The following is a 13,856-nucleotide window of genomic DNA, read 5'->3' as shown; positions in this document are numbered from 1 at the left end:
GAAGGATTTCCAGAGACTGCTTCATAACTTTAAAAGCTATTTCTATGACAGGGATTGCAGCCTGCAAAAATATTAAATACTGTCCCTTTTTTTGGTTTGATAATCAGTGCTTGATTTCTCCTCTCCCTCCTTTTCCAAAGACATTATAAGTTTTAATACTGGGCATTCCAAGACTACAAATATGACTGTTCAGGCAAGATATTTTTGGCCTTTGCTAATTTCCACAATTGCTTTTTCAAAATCAATATTTTGTTAATTGGTCACTTGAGCTTTTTTCAGTGACGTTGAACCTCTGATGCATGTCACTTCAAAAGCATTTTCCAAACATTGTAGGCGTCATGGAGCAATTTTAGCATAAAAAGAAGAGTATAACTAGAGATGGCGGGGGAGCAAATTACATTTTGTATATATAGTATTAAATGCTTCCATTAGTTGCCATAGGGATGGGCAGAAGTTGGTCTGAAATGACAGCTTTTCTGATGCTTGATGGGTTTAAAAGGAAAACACTGTGGGGGGAGGGGGTTTTATTGTTATTATTACCCTGGGATACTTTTATAGGGGAGGGGGAAATATTAAAGTCATATTTCTCAAAAAAGATGCTTGGTGTCTACATTAACAGACCAGGCATCACCTTCGCCTCTCTACAGAGACACTGACCTCTACAAAACAGGCATCTTTGTAGCTTCAGGGCTGTAATTCCACAGCTGCTCAGAGCTCCTCATTTCCTTTTGTTGTGCAATACAGCAGCTATCACCACAACCCCTCCTCCTAAGCAGTGTCTGTAAATCTGCTGCAATAGTAACCCGCGGAAAGCCACGTCCCGCAATTACTGCTGCACACACTCCAATTACAACAGGACTGGTGAGACCTGCTTGTCGGACCAGGCTTTCCGATTTGTGCGCCCTAACATCCACTTGGCTCAAATACTGGAGATAACTGAAAGCAAGCCATGGATTTATCGCTACGATTTGAACGTCCACGTGATCGTGTCACAAAGCTCAGAGGTGCGAGTCACACATCTCAGCGTGTGTTTTAAGCCTGCAGCCATCCGATGTTACAGCTGTCGTTCATGCCAAGCATGACCAGAAGTAGGATGCCAGCTGTGTAGTCAGCTGGCATTCAGGTCCCTGGAAATTTTGTGTGGCTGGTATGTGTGCCATACAAGGGATACTTGCTGGCTTTGCTAACTGAAAAATGTGAATACTTTGGAAATTACTACTATACAATATGCAGAGGAGAGTCAATCAAGAGGCTGAATGATACAACTTTGTGTTTCAGAAGGTAGTCCATATGAGAAGAATCTACCTCATAAGGATTGAAACTGAGGCAGTGTACTTACTGAGTATAATCTAAATTCACTTTCCATTGATTTTTAGTAGGTTTTTAAAGAAGCACTGTGAAGTTATTTTTTTTTAATCTGACTCCTATGCTGTGCCACAAGTACCTTTTTTCTTCATTCTCCCAAAGGCAATGTTTTATTAATATTGCTCATCACCCTGTAGAGCACTGAGCAAACACTTGAATGTTATTTTGAGAAGACCACTCATAGATGGTAAAATGTAATTTGTCAGCGCAGTTGTTTGTAGTCTGTCTGACACGCTGTTGTGTCAGTTCATGGGGATGCACCTCACTGATGTGGCTCTAGTGTCTCTAATAATTAGTGAAACTTGGGCAACAGAAAATATACTTAATTTTTCTTTGCAACAGGGTTCACTGAAAGTAAGCTCAACCCACATAAAACACTGGACTGTCCTTGTCTGTAGTGCTTTAGAAATAAACTCCAGTCTGGTGTTCTTTTAAAAGACCTCCTCTTCTATCAAGCTGGAGAAGAGGATCTGCATTAGCTGTTCCATAGTGTAATGCAAATTTGGTATTAGTGCTACAAATTCCCGTTGAAGGTGCAAAGAAGGATTGCTCCAAAGGCAAGAAGAAATTCTTTGAAATCACGAACAACACGATGTTTTAAGTACTCTCCTGAGCCTGCAGTGTATGGTGAAGGAGGAGGATGTGGGCAGAAAGGCATGTCTGAGGAGACAGGAGATCTCGTGTAGCCCCCATCATACTAATACAACATGTAGCTGCAATACATATTACTCTTTTGAGCCATACTTTTGATATCAGACAGAGGTAACTTGACAGCACTACAGTTTCACCATAATTAAGAAAGAATGAATTGGGTTCCTCTGGCTTGTTATCGCACTTGTCATTTTTGACCTTGCCTAGACCTGAATTATGCAGGATCAAGTTCTTCAAAAAAGCATGGAGAACACAGCAATACATAGTTGCATATACTTACATATATAAAATGCAGTAAAATACCCAACTTATGCACATTAAAAAATTACATCCAAACTAAGTTAAAGGTACAGGTAAGCTTTGGAATAGCTTCAATAGTGAGGTACAATAATATTTGTCCAGGAGTTCTCAAGATATCTGGACAATTTCATCAGTTATATTCACCTGTTTCATTACAATTCCTATAAATATTCCCATTGTGAAAGATACAGCTCCTCAATAGCTCCAGAGCAATGTAGGGTAGGAAATACTAGACAGGTGGCTGTTTTTCCTGAAGCTCTCAATGTTGATCTGTCTTACCAGACAGATCTTAAGAACCATAGACCAAACCATAACAAAAAATGATGCAATTTTTGGAGGATAACACAGTATAAAAACAAGAAAGGAGATTGGGAGCCCCCAACATAAGAAGAACACAGACCTGTTCAAACAAGTCCAGAGGACAGCCACAAAGATGCTGAGGGCTGAAGCAACTCTCCTATGAAGACAGGGTGAGAAAGTTGGGGTTGTTCAGCCTGGAGAAGAGAAGGCTCCATGGAGACCTCTGAACATTCCAGTACCTAAAGAGGGCCTGCAGGACAGAGAGAGAGAGGGACTTTTCACAAGGGCATGTAGTGATAGGACAGGGGGAATTGGCTTTTAACTGAAAGAGGGGAGGTTTAGATTAGATACTAGGAAAAAAAATTTTACTGTGAGGATGGTAAGGCACTGGATGTGGATGGCCTATCTCTGGAAATATTCAAAGCCAGGTTGGATACAGCTCTGAGCAACCTGATCTAGTGGAAGGTGTCCCTGCCCATTTCAGGGGGCTTGGAACTGAATGATTTTTAAGGTCCCTTTCAACCCAAGCCATTCTATGATTTTACAGTGAATTATTCAGGGACTGGCATTGATATATATTATTTATCTATGTATGCACAGTGCCCTATGAATATTAAATAAAATCTTGTTATTTGAGAACTACACCTTGTAGATTCATTAATACTTCATGGTTATGTCTTTGCCTTACATAAAGTCAGTTGGCAAAAAGTTATTTGATTTTGTTCTAGCCAGAATGTAAGTCTTAAATTTTTATTGAATGTAATCATGTTATTGTAGTTATATCCAGCTGCTCAGGTACTTTGGAATTGTTTATCCCATTTAAACCACTAACCAACTAAAACCAGGTTTATGAATGATCCCCTTTCAGTGCAATATCTCAAATGCCATCACGAGACTGTAAGCACACAGTTATTTCCAGTTTCCCAGTGCTAGTTTTCCCTTTCTTTCAAGGAAGGTTAAGACTGAGACAGTACCTGTATTAGTGCAAAATGAAGGCATTCCCTCTTACATATTTGGCCAGCCACACTATCTTGTGCAGGGGGATAGCTCAAGCTTTGGTGATTGCTCAGTCCAAGGAGGGCACAGAGGATGGATGATTTTGTTGTCTTTGCTTCCAGCAGCCAATTTAGATTCCTTTAAAGTTCCTTTGCCAGAACTCCTTGGAAAGTGAGCAGGAAGTCAAAAGCAATGCCTTCACCTTCTCGACTGCTGAATGCTGGTGGGGGAGTGAAGGAAGGCTTACCCAAATCATCTGTTTTACTCATTTCCTCCACTTTACCCACCACAGATAGCTCTGTGTTTCATTACTTCCACCAAGTTGCCCGTGGGGGTGAACTAGAGAAAGTTCCTTTTCTTCCATTCCTGTGTAGTTTGTTATAGGAAAAGAATAATCTGGTCATGTAATTGGGGAAAATTATGAAGGTCTATTAAAGCCGAAGAATTTCTGCCTGTATAAGGACTGGAGGATTAGGCTTTAACGTACATGCTCTCCCAAATTCTCTCTTCTCTGTTTATCATATAATTATGACTTCAACTTCTCCTCCCTCAAATGAAGGCGTATCAAACTGCCATACATCATCTTAGAACAGACTTTTACTATGCAGGATAGCTAACCTTTGTTCTCAATGACAGCACTTTAAAGGTTTTCTCGACTAGCAACTTCTTGAACTTCTTGTTCATGACGCATGATGCTGGAGCTGCCTCCTTTCGAGCTCATCTCTTCTGCATCGGAATCCATGCAGTTCTTGCTTTGGACCTAAATAACAAGAATGTGACCCTGATGCTATGAAAGCACAAACCAATCCTCCTACTGATTTCAGAGCCAGAGCTACCTTTACATTCTCCTTAATGTTTCTGGATATTGATAAATTTTACGGCAGAAGCATTAAAAGTAAATACTACGGCACTGGAAGTACCTTCTTCTGGACATTTCTCTTTAAATTCCTATGTGGTTTCAGCCTAAGGATCCCAACATGGAATTGTACAAAATTTGTAGAAACTTCTGAAAACATCAATGTTAGTCTCTATCCCTGTAAAGAATCTGAAAACCTAATTTGAATTTTTTTGTCTTTTACTGTTTGTTATGTGCATCATAATCATCTGTCTTGCATTACAAACAAGAAATAGAGAACATATTTGTGTCCTAATTTTGCTAGCAATCCTCTCTTTTTAACATATCTAAGTACAAGACTAATAATTATAATTAAAAAAAGCCCATTCTTCACAGCTTAGGGGCTTAAACTTTTATATTCCTCCTTTATTCTGAATGTATCCCTCAGGAAACAACTCTCTGTAATAATCACCTTGCCTACACTTCTTCAGTCACACATTACATTCTCTCTCCCACTTTCTTTCAGGTTAATATTAGTGTTTGTCAGCAGCAGACTCTTTTTTCAAAGCTCTGAGTCATTACAGTAACAGTTATGTTCTCAATAGAGAGTTCAGGGTAGGAAAAAACCTCAGCCCAAAGCCTACATGTATCTGACTGTTAGAGAACCAAAAGGCTACTCACTCCTTTCTCACTCGTTTTAAATGCCAAGTGTTCAATTACGTTCCTCTTGAGATTTGGAAGGGCTTTTATTGGCTTTCTTTTTTTAATCTGGGAAAAAGTCAAATGTGATGTAGTAGGTTACTAAAGCTCATGATGAGGAATTTTGGCTTCAGATTTTTCCTAAGTGTGACTGGTTTTTTCCAAGTATTTCCTCAGCAGGGTTCGATTCGCTGGTATTATGGTCTAGCTCACAAAGCATTCAGTCTCTGTCTAGTCCTATATAGATATCTGTGTATGTTACAAAACCACTCATTATCCTAAACAGGGATCTATGCTGCTAAGAGGTCCAGTCAATAGCAGAGGTTTTGCAAGTTTGGCTTCAGGCCTTGACAGAGCACAGGGAAAACATTCAGAGGGCTAGAGAGTATAGTTTCTGGTTCTGGCTACTGCTGCCCTTCCCTGTCCTGTTCCCCGAGATGCTCTGCTGTTCTTTGGAAACCAAGTCAGGGTACACATCTCAATGGACTGTGCATTAGCACAAGAGGTATGCACAGCTTTCCCACTCAGCCTCATGAATATGTGAAGCCTGATCTGGGGATCATGCTTGAAACAGATCTGTTTCACCTGCACGTTTTTCCAGACATGTAGGCTTTTCAACTGAACTGGATGTACGGGATTTCTGTTTCTGAGGATTGAGCTCTTCCTGGACTGTGGGTCAAATCTGAGCCCACACTACCATCCTAGAGGTTTTCTAATCAGGCAGGCAAGGATTTCCCCCATGGTGATGAACGCTACAGAAGCATATAAATATATAGGCACTGTTACCTTTCTTGTTGCTAAGTGCTCCCTAGTCGGAGAGAGCTCTTATCAGTTGTCACAAATGCTGCACTATAATTCAAAATAAACTGTAAATCCCTGAGATGGATGAAAGTATCAAGATGGATGATCTTGCAATGGTCAGTAGAGAGGCTGCTGGTGATTTCAGTGACTTCACTTGCCAGTCACAGTGCAAGATGACAATGCATATTGAAAGGGACATAGCAAAGAGGGTCAGAAGGATACATCAAATGCTAAAGGATAGGTGCTATAAGACATTTTCCAGCATGCAAACTTGTAGGTTTTTTTCAGTCTCCTTCTGACTGGGATATTGTGTCCCTAGGAAAAACCAAAAATATTCCATATTGCTTGCAAACAGGCAGATATCATCCTTGGGAGTGAGAGATGTTCCTGTCTTTCTTTTTCCTTCTGAATCTCTGTGCTGACAGCCTTCTTTTTCCTGGTTTTCTGTTGAAGAAAGCCAGCTTGGCTAAACAGGCGACTGGCCCCAGTTCCATAAGATAATGGATCTGATTATTATCAGAGGGCAGCTTGGAGGGACCTATTGTTCAGTAGTCACCATGGCAAGTACAAACGCTCCAAAATGCAAAGCGGGAGGTGCTAGCAACTCTCTAAAATGCAAAGAAAGCAGCTTGCAGTGTTCTCGCTGATTGCTTTTGCTTTAATTTGTGTTTAGGAATGAAAATGTTTGTCAGATCTCTGAAAACAGGAACACAGTTTGGTAAACCAGATCTACCACTAAGGTGGCACAGTGAGACACCTACTCAACCCAACTATATTTAGTGGCATGCCAGTGTAGGAACAGCCATACCAGACTCTACTTGGAGTTCATGTAGCTTCTCCTTATCTTTGATGCTGTCTCGGTGCTCTGGAAAAGAATATAAGAAGTCTTAGGAATGGGAAGCCATGTAGTTAATCTCTTCATGAGGAGTCTTACTTTCTAACCTGCTCCAAAAAAACCCCCTGTATTCTGAGGGTTTATTCATCTTCTTGGGTTTCTTCTTAAAAACAAACAAAAAAATTCCTATGTTACTTGAGATAGAGTTTTCTGATACTGAAAAGAAAATCTGATCTTTGAAAACCCACAGTTTTGAGCACCAGTAACGTTTGATGGCAATGGATTTCAGAAGGCATCTATATCTGACCTTTTGAGCAAAATACCTGCAAAAATGGGAAGACTATGTCTGACTGCTTATTGACACTTCTCTTGACCAGCGCTCCTGAGTTTAAATTTATCAAAGGATCACTTTATCACTGCCTTCTTTAATTTCTTACTTCCAAAAAGGCTTTGGGGAACTTCTCAAAGAACTGCTGGAAAAAGCAGGGTCCTGATCCTCTTGTGAGGGATGCCCATGCAACTTAATAGCATGGCCCTTGTTAGCCCCTAGTGCCTGGCTTGATCAGGATTCCAAACTATGTTCAGCTTCAATAATGCTAAACTAGATCAGCTGGAAGCCACCAAGAGATAACTGCTATATTTCAGTTTATTAGACATTCAAGCTCACTTTTAAACTTTTAAAAGGCAAATTATAATTGAACAGATCTCGGTAGAAACATATTCTGCTGTCACGGTCTATGGATATGCATGTTTAAGCTATCATGCCATGACACTGTGCTATTTGATTTATGTTTTTACTGATGCTTTGACTGAGTAGTTTGTTGCAATGTACTGCTAAATGAAGGAAAAATCAAAAACTGCATCAGACAACCACTCTGTATTTCATTCTAGAAAATAGCTGGCAATTATAATTACTCACCATGTTTCTGGCTCAGAATAAAAGTGGCATTGCACAAAAAACCACACTGAACATTCATCGTGATTAGAAAATGCTCCATACCTTGGAGTGCAGTGGAGACATAAGAATAATTTTAAATGCAAATTAAATTGTGGGGGTAGCAAAGAGAACAGATAAAAGACAGTAAAACAAAGCCTTTCACTTTCCTCAAATTAGCAGGCTAATGTAGTATAAAAAAAAGCAGTTCTACTCAGATCTGTGCTAAGAGCTTTCATTTCATCATAATATAAAACAGCAGATCCGTCACCTTTCTCTATTCAGTACTCTTGATTTCGAGGTTGAAGTGAAAATTAGAAGCTGTTCTTTCTGGCTCACAGACTGGGTTGCATTTGCTTAGTCTTATTCCCTGACAGTAGGATGGAAAGAGGTCAGTAACACTGGTAAGTACTTCTGCATCTGATTTTATTTATTTATTTTTAAAATCTTTCAGTGCTTTGGCTTTTTGTCAATGTGCATTTCCTAAAAAAAGCTACATTGTGTATTTTGTAAAAGACTGTATCTTAAGCAGAAATGCAACGATTCCTTGAGAATGCTTATATCAGATGTTAGAGCTCCTTCAAGAATGAATGAATTACTTGAAGTAGGAATTCTGTAATAGGAAAGGTTTCTCAATATTCTATATATTTCATAGCATCACTGGAACATTTTGTGTGTTGTTTTTTTCTGTCTGCCTCGTCCAACAAGCAGTACCAGCTAAGAAACGAATCTCTTCTCAAGATGCTATTTGCATTATATTCATAGCAAAACAATCTCAGTACCCTTATGGTACATGATGGAGTAAGCACGTATTTTACTAACTGAAAGTAAATTATTAGACAAAACACAATGTTATGTTTAAATTTAACTATTATGAAACATTAAAAATATCTCAGAATATGAGATGCAACAAGGAAGATAGAAGTGTAAAACAAATTCTTATGGAAACTTGATATAGGTTTGTTTTTTTTTCCTTAGGAAAGTTTTTATCAAATCAAAACCAGGGGCTTAATTTTTTAGTACGAAGGGCAAGAGGGAGTGGGGGAGATGAACGTAGTGTCACCTCCTGTTGCTAAGTAACAACATCTCCTGGCCATTTTTATCTGATAAAGGAAGTCCAGTTGACGTTATGCATTATTCATCAGAGTTCCAATCAAACAATCAAAATTGTTTGCTTACACTGGGGACATTTAGTAAGATCAAAGAAACCCTCCTTGAAACTACTGGAGCTTACACCACTGCCAGACAGCCCTTGATACTCTGCAGTAAGTATCATTTCTGGTTTGGGAGTGCTATGGTAAAGTGAATTGCTGTGGAACGTAAAAGTTTTCTTATCAGGACAGACTTCTGAATTTTAAAAGGACTGCATGTTGATTGATGAGAACTGAATCAAAGGAAAAAGGTAAAGCTTTGGAAATACAGTTTCCTGCTTTTCATAGCATAATTAAAGGAATTACTTGAAGCAAGAGTCAGACTCCCAGCTCCAAATCTTTCTGTTCCGTTTGCATGGAAAAGGACTAGAGGTATTTTTGTCTGTCTTAAAATACATGTTGTTCAGAATTGTTTGTATGCTTACGATGTATGCTGTGGTGAACTGAGGTGTGGGTGAGAGAACAGGGTTATGTGTTTTCTCCTAATCTTGTTTTTTCTAAGTGAGTTTTTAAGAGTATAATAAAATGCAGAAGGTAGTAATGAAGCTGGAGAAGGGTCACACTATCATTCCAGGAACTCTGCCGGGCAGAGGCAAACATAATTCAGTGTACATCTTGGAGAGTTGTAATCTAGGATCTCGGCAGATCTGAGATTCAAAAGGATGCCCAAAATATGAACCTTAGCTATGAAACAGTGCTAGGAGTAGCCTACCATTTCTTAACGATTGCTCTTACCACATATTTTAAAACTGATGGTGGATGTTCTGTTGCTACTTCTGGTCAGCAAGAGGAGAGAGGGAAGGCAAGGTTGGATTCTGGTCCACTTAGGTGGAGTGAAATATCCAGAATATTGTGTCTTCCTTTCTAGTGCAGTGTTTTGGCATAAGTGGCAAGAATGCAGTCTTCAATGTAGTCTGTTAGAGTAGTGCCTACTCGGAGGTGCTTGCTGTGAATCTGGCTAAAGGAGGTCTCTGTCCTGAGCTTTTCTGATTTTCTTTTTAAGAGCAAATGTAACAGGCAGATGGATCCAAGTATGTGTCCTAAGAAATGGAGACTGTGACTAGAATACAGGTGATTGTACTAGGAACATACTAGGAATCTTGCTAATACTGCAGTAGCACTTTTCTTTTTTGTCTTTAGACAAGGATTTAAATCAAACATTCTAAAATAGAAAAGGATGCTTATGAAGTTCTATGAATAGTGACTTGAAAATACTTTGACCCTAATACGCCAAATGAAGTACTTTAGTGACTGCCTACACAGTTCTTTCCACAAAGAAACCCACCAGCTTTTTTCTCTGACATCTCTGTAATCTTTTCTAGGAATCTGACTGATCGTTCATAGCGGAGTATTACACACAAAGATAAAGCACCTTCAAAATGGACTACTTTTTGGATGTCGAGTCTGCTCACAGACTGTTTTACAGTCAAGGAGCCCAAGGTAAGAAACTCTGGCACTGACTCAGAAAATTACTAGTTTAACTGTACAGTTAAAATGTATAGGGCCAGATAGGGGCCAGTGACCGACATACTTAAGTGTTGAAGGGCACAGGGCAAGGCCTTCAAAATGCATGGGCTTTAAAAGGGACTACACAAAGTGTAATGGTGAGGTTGATCTGCCCTCTCAGAGGATAAGGAAGAGCTGTGAGAGCTGTTGGGTGGGCTGCAGGAGCAAAAAGAGCTGCCAAGATTCAGGCTCTGGTGTTGCAGAACCCAAATGTCTGACATTTGAGGACAGAGGAGACAGCAATGGCCCGCAGCTTGCTAAGTAAGCCTGTGGAGTCTTTTCCCTTCCTCCTTTTGCTTCTCAGTGCTGTCAGGATCATAAGGTGATGTTATTCAGGAAAAACTGGTTTGGGAAAGCCCTGAGGCAGTCCCCCACATGGTTTGCAAACAGCAGCTCTCACTGGTCTGTGTTGTCCCCTGTGAAATGCTGGCCCCCAGAGAGCAGCACCAGGGTGAGAGGGGAAGGGTAACCAAGCTCCACTGCTTTAATGTAGTTGAGACTTGTTCACAACATAGATGATATTTTTGGTAAAGTTAGTTCACGTTTTTCTCACCAGCTCTATTTTTGGAGAAAACTTGCAGCTTCAGAGAGAAGGGGTTTTTTTTTTCCTTAAACTTTAAACACCGTATTAAATTCAAGAAAATTTTAAGAGCCTAGTAGCTCTATCAGCCATTTTTGTTTCTACATACTGCCTATTTTTTGAAAATGGGATCCATCTTTCTTCCACTATTAATTTTATTGGTTGCTAATCAAATTCAAAGTCTGGACAAAAGAGTTTGGCCTTCCCTCTGGAGGCCATTCTCCCAGAGCAAGACCTAATCCACCCACGGGTTACCACCATCCCAGAATGCATGGGGGTCAGTACCACATCTGACCTTTGGCTCAGCTGAGGTGCTGCTGCCTAACACATGCTGTGTTGCTTAGCTTCTGCCTCAGTTGTTGTGATACATTTTTATCTGTACCAGAGAAGAAGCAAATACTAAGCAACACAAAATCAGGGAAAAAAACAGCTGAGGGCAATGACTGATTTTGATGGCTTTTTCTCCATCTCTAAAATGCAACAAACACCAGGGCATTACTACAGAAGTAATATTAAAATGTGTTCTTCAGCCCTGTTTGAGCACAGAGGCTGGACTAGATGACCTCCTGTGATCCCTTCCAACCACAGCTGTTCTGTGATATCTCTATGGGAACAAGCCATTTCTATTCCATAGAACCTAAAATTCAGGAATCTACATCTTATTGCTTTACAAACTATAGCAAATTACCAACAGCATCCCTGTGCACTGCAGCATACAGAGGCAACTGTGGAAGAAAGAACATGTGTTCATGCAAGGAAAGTCCATTACAGTCATGTGCACAAGGTGACTAGTAAGGGTTGTGCAGGTGACCTTCACTGTAACTATTTCCAAGTAGGCAAGATTAAAAAAACATTATCTTACACATACTTGAAGAAAGTATGTTGTTGGCACATATAGAAATGCTTGTACTGATCAGTTATTAAATCCAAAACAAGGAAAAAACGCATTAAGCAGAATTGTATTCCTTGATACAAATGTCATCAGCAGGGGGCTGACCTTTAGATCTGTCATGTGAACTTCTATCCCTTGGCCAAAACAAATAGGAACCAGCACTGAGACTTGGAGTTTTGTTCCCCTGCTTGTGAATGTTTTATGAAAGTCGCCAATTACATGCATCCCCTGTGCACCACAGTGTCCCAAACCCTAACTACCTCCACAACTAGGAACAGTACACTGATAGAACAGCCATGCTGTACTTATGGTCTGTCCCCTTCCACTTTTCACCTTTCTCTTCGCTCTTTTTAGTGCATTTTCCACAGCTCCTGCCTTTTGCATCTCTTACCTCACATGCTTGTGAGGCCTCTTCCATAAACTCTAGTAATCTCCCCTCTCTTCATATTTCTGTGCTTGAGGTCAGCTGCTTTCCAACATGCTGGCTGCCAGCAGGGAAATTGCTCTGAGCACAGAAGAGACAATGCTTCTGCTTTACATTCTCAAATGCTGCAACACAGCAGCACCCTGGCAACAGGAGAGGTGCTTCAGGGGAGGAACAGATGAACAACCGCACTGGCAATGGGATGTGAGACAAAATGTGGCCTGTGCAGAAGTTTCAGGAGGCTTTCGCTGAGCATCTCTGAGGTGCCACAGACAGCTTCAGCAGGCCAAACCTAATCATAGGCCTCTGGAAGAATTTGATCATCAAGCTTTTCTGCAGTAAATGCCTTTATCACTGTCTTTAGCCCTACACTTCTAAATATCCCCTTCCTCTCAGCTACTTTACCCCCTGTACAGAAAAAGGAACTCAAACCTATTAAGTGTGCATTGATGCTGCCTATAGAGCTCTGCTAACTCCTGTCATCCTTGTACCTTATGCCAAATTTTAAGTTTGTCTTCCAAATTTTTGTCTTCCAAAAAACAGGCATTTCTATATGAGATAATGGCATGATTTCTCCATACATGGGCAAAACCAGCATATTTCTTTCCTTCTCCACCTTCTGAGAAACAGGCTAACTGCATTAGCTTTAACTTTCTGAAACCGCCCCCAAAACACACTGAATGTGAAGCAGTCATCCGCAATAAATAGCATAGCTCAAGTAGCTAGTATGGAACAGAATAAAAGATCTGCAAGAAAGCATTGTCAACAGATCTACCTAATGGGATTACAAGTAACTATTTGATGTTGATATAATAACATGACACTATTAGCAGATCACACTATGAAACAGCATGTGTATATACATTAAAACTGCATTAAGAACTGAGAGAAAGAAGACTACATTATTCTGCCATTTAATTAAAAACAACACCAGAAAACAATATATACATTATTATTACTGTAGTTACATTATTAGTTATTGCATTACAAAGTGCTCTGTTTACAAAATGTAGAATGAGGATTTAGGACCCACTCAACTCTTCTGTGAGATTCGGAGATCTCTGCCTTTTAGTACTCCAGATCAGGAAAAAAAATCTCCTTTCCAGTGTTTTTCATATCCCATTAATGATATGACAATGTTACAAATGGCAGCTGTAAAGCACTCATTCTCATTTGTACCCACTCCTTGTGGGTGGAAGAGAAGGGAAGGAATAGGACTGCAAAATGTTGGGAAGGAACTCAAAGAGCTATGATGGCATTGACAATGATATCAGATTCTGGCTGGCCTCAGGTCTTGTGCAGTTGAATGTGGGATACTCTGACCTCAACAAATAGACTGAAACAGGGCTTTGTCCTCCAACAACTAACCCACCAGTTCTCCATGCCTTGCTGCCTGCACTAACGCCCACACCTTGTCCCTACTCCTTCAGAAAGATGCAAACTGCCTTTGCTATTGTAGGGTAGGAGGGAGAGAGGTGTTACCTTATGAGCTGCCACCTCTCCCCATCCTCTCTGCAGCAGCAGCCATCACCTCACTTCCCTGGGCTGAGCACAGAACAGAGAAATGCTTGCCCATTCAGGCTGTAT

General features: G+C 40.2%; 1 protein-coding gene and 1 long non-coding RNA gene across 6 annotated transcripts in view; one reads left to right on the top strand and one right to left on the bottom strand.

Annotated features, from left to right (window-relative positions):
- The window catches only part of LOC138106825 (uncharacterized), a 38,047-nt gene that overhangs the window by 14,787 nt on the left and 9,404 nt on the right, over nt 1–13,856 (bottom strand). For 2 of the 3 annotated variants that reach the window (XR_011149141.1, XR_011149143.1), the window contains exons 2-3: nt 6,756–6,812; nt 2,717–2,866 (exon numbers count right to left, since the gene is read on the bottom strand). This is a non-coding gene — a long non-coding RNA (uncharacterized lncRNA). Of the gene's footprint in view, nt 1–2,716; nt 2,867–4,230; nt 4,358–6,755; nt 6,813–13,856 lie in introns of those variants that run through there. The other variant, XR_011149142.1, reaches the window with a different exon arrangement.
- Nucleotides 8,920–13,856, top strand: part of PHACTR1 (phosphatase and actin regulator 1) — a 306,934-nt gene continuing 301,997 nt past the window's right edge. The window contains exons 1-2 of one of the 3 annotated variants that reach the window (XM_069008087.1): nt 8,920–8,981; nt 10,190–10,307. In XM_069008087.1, the coding sequence (XP_068864188.1) occupies nt 10,247–10,307 (61 nt within the window). In that variant the 5' untranslated portion in view covers nt 8,920–8,981; nt 10,190–10,246. Of the gene's footprint in view, nt 8,982–9,035; nt 9,119–9,172; nt 9,240–10,189; nt 10,308–13,856 lie in introns of those variants that run through there. The other 2 variants (XM_069008088.1, XM_069008089.1) reach the window with 2 other exon arrangements.

Source organism: Aphelocoma coerulescens, chromosome 2, assembly GCF_041296385.1.
Source record: "Aphelocoma coerulescens isolate FSJ_1873_10779 chromosome 2, UR_Acoe_1.0, whole genome shotgun sequence".
NCBI lineage: Eukaryota > Metazoa > Chordata > Aves > Passeriformes > Corvidae > Aphelocoma > Aphelocoma coerulescens.
Note: the sequence above shows the minus strand (reverse complement) of the source record. Positions and strands in the feature narration are given on the sequence as shown.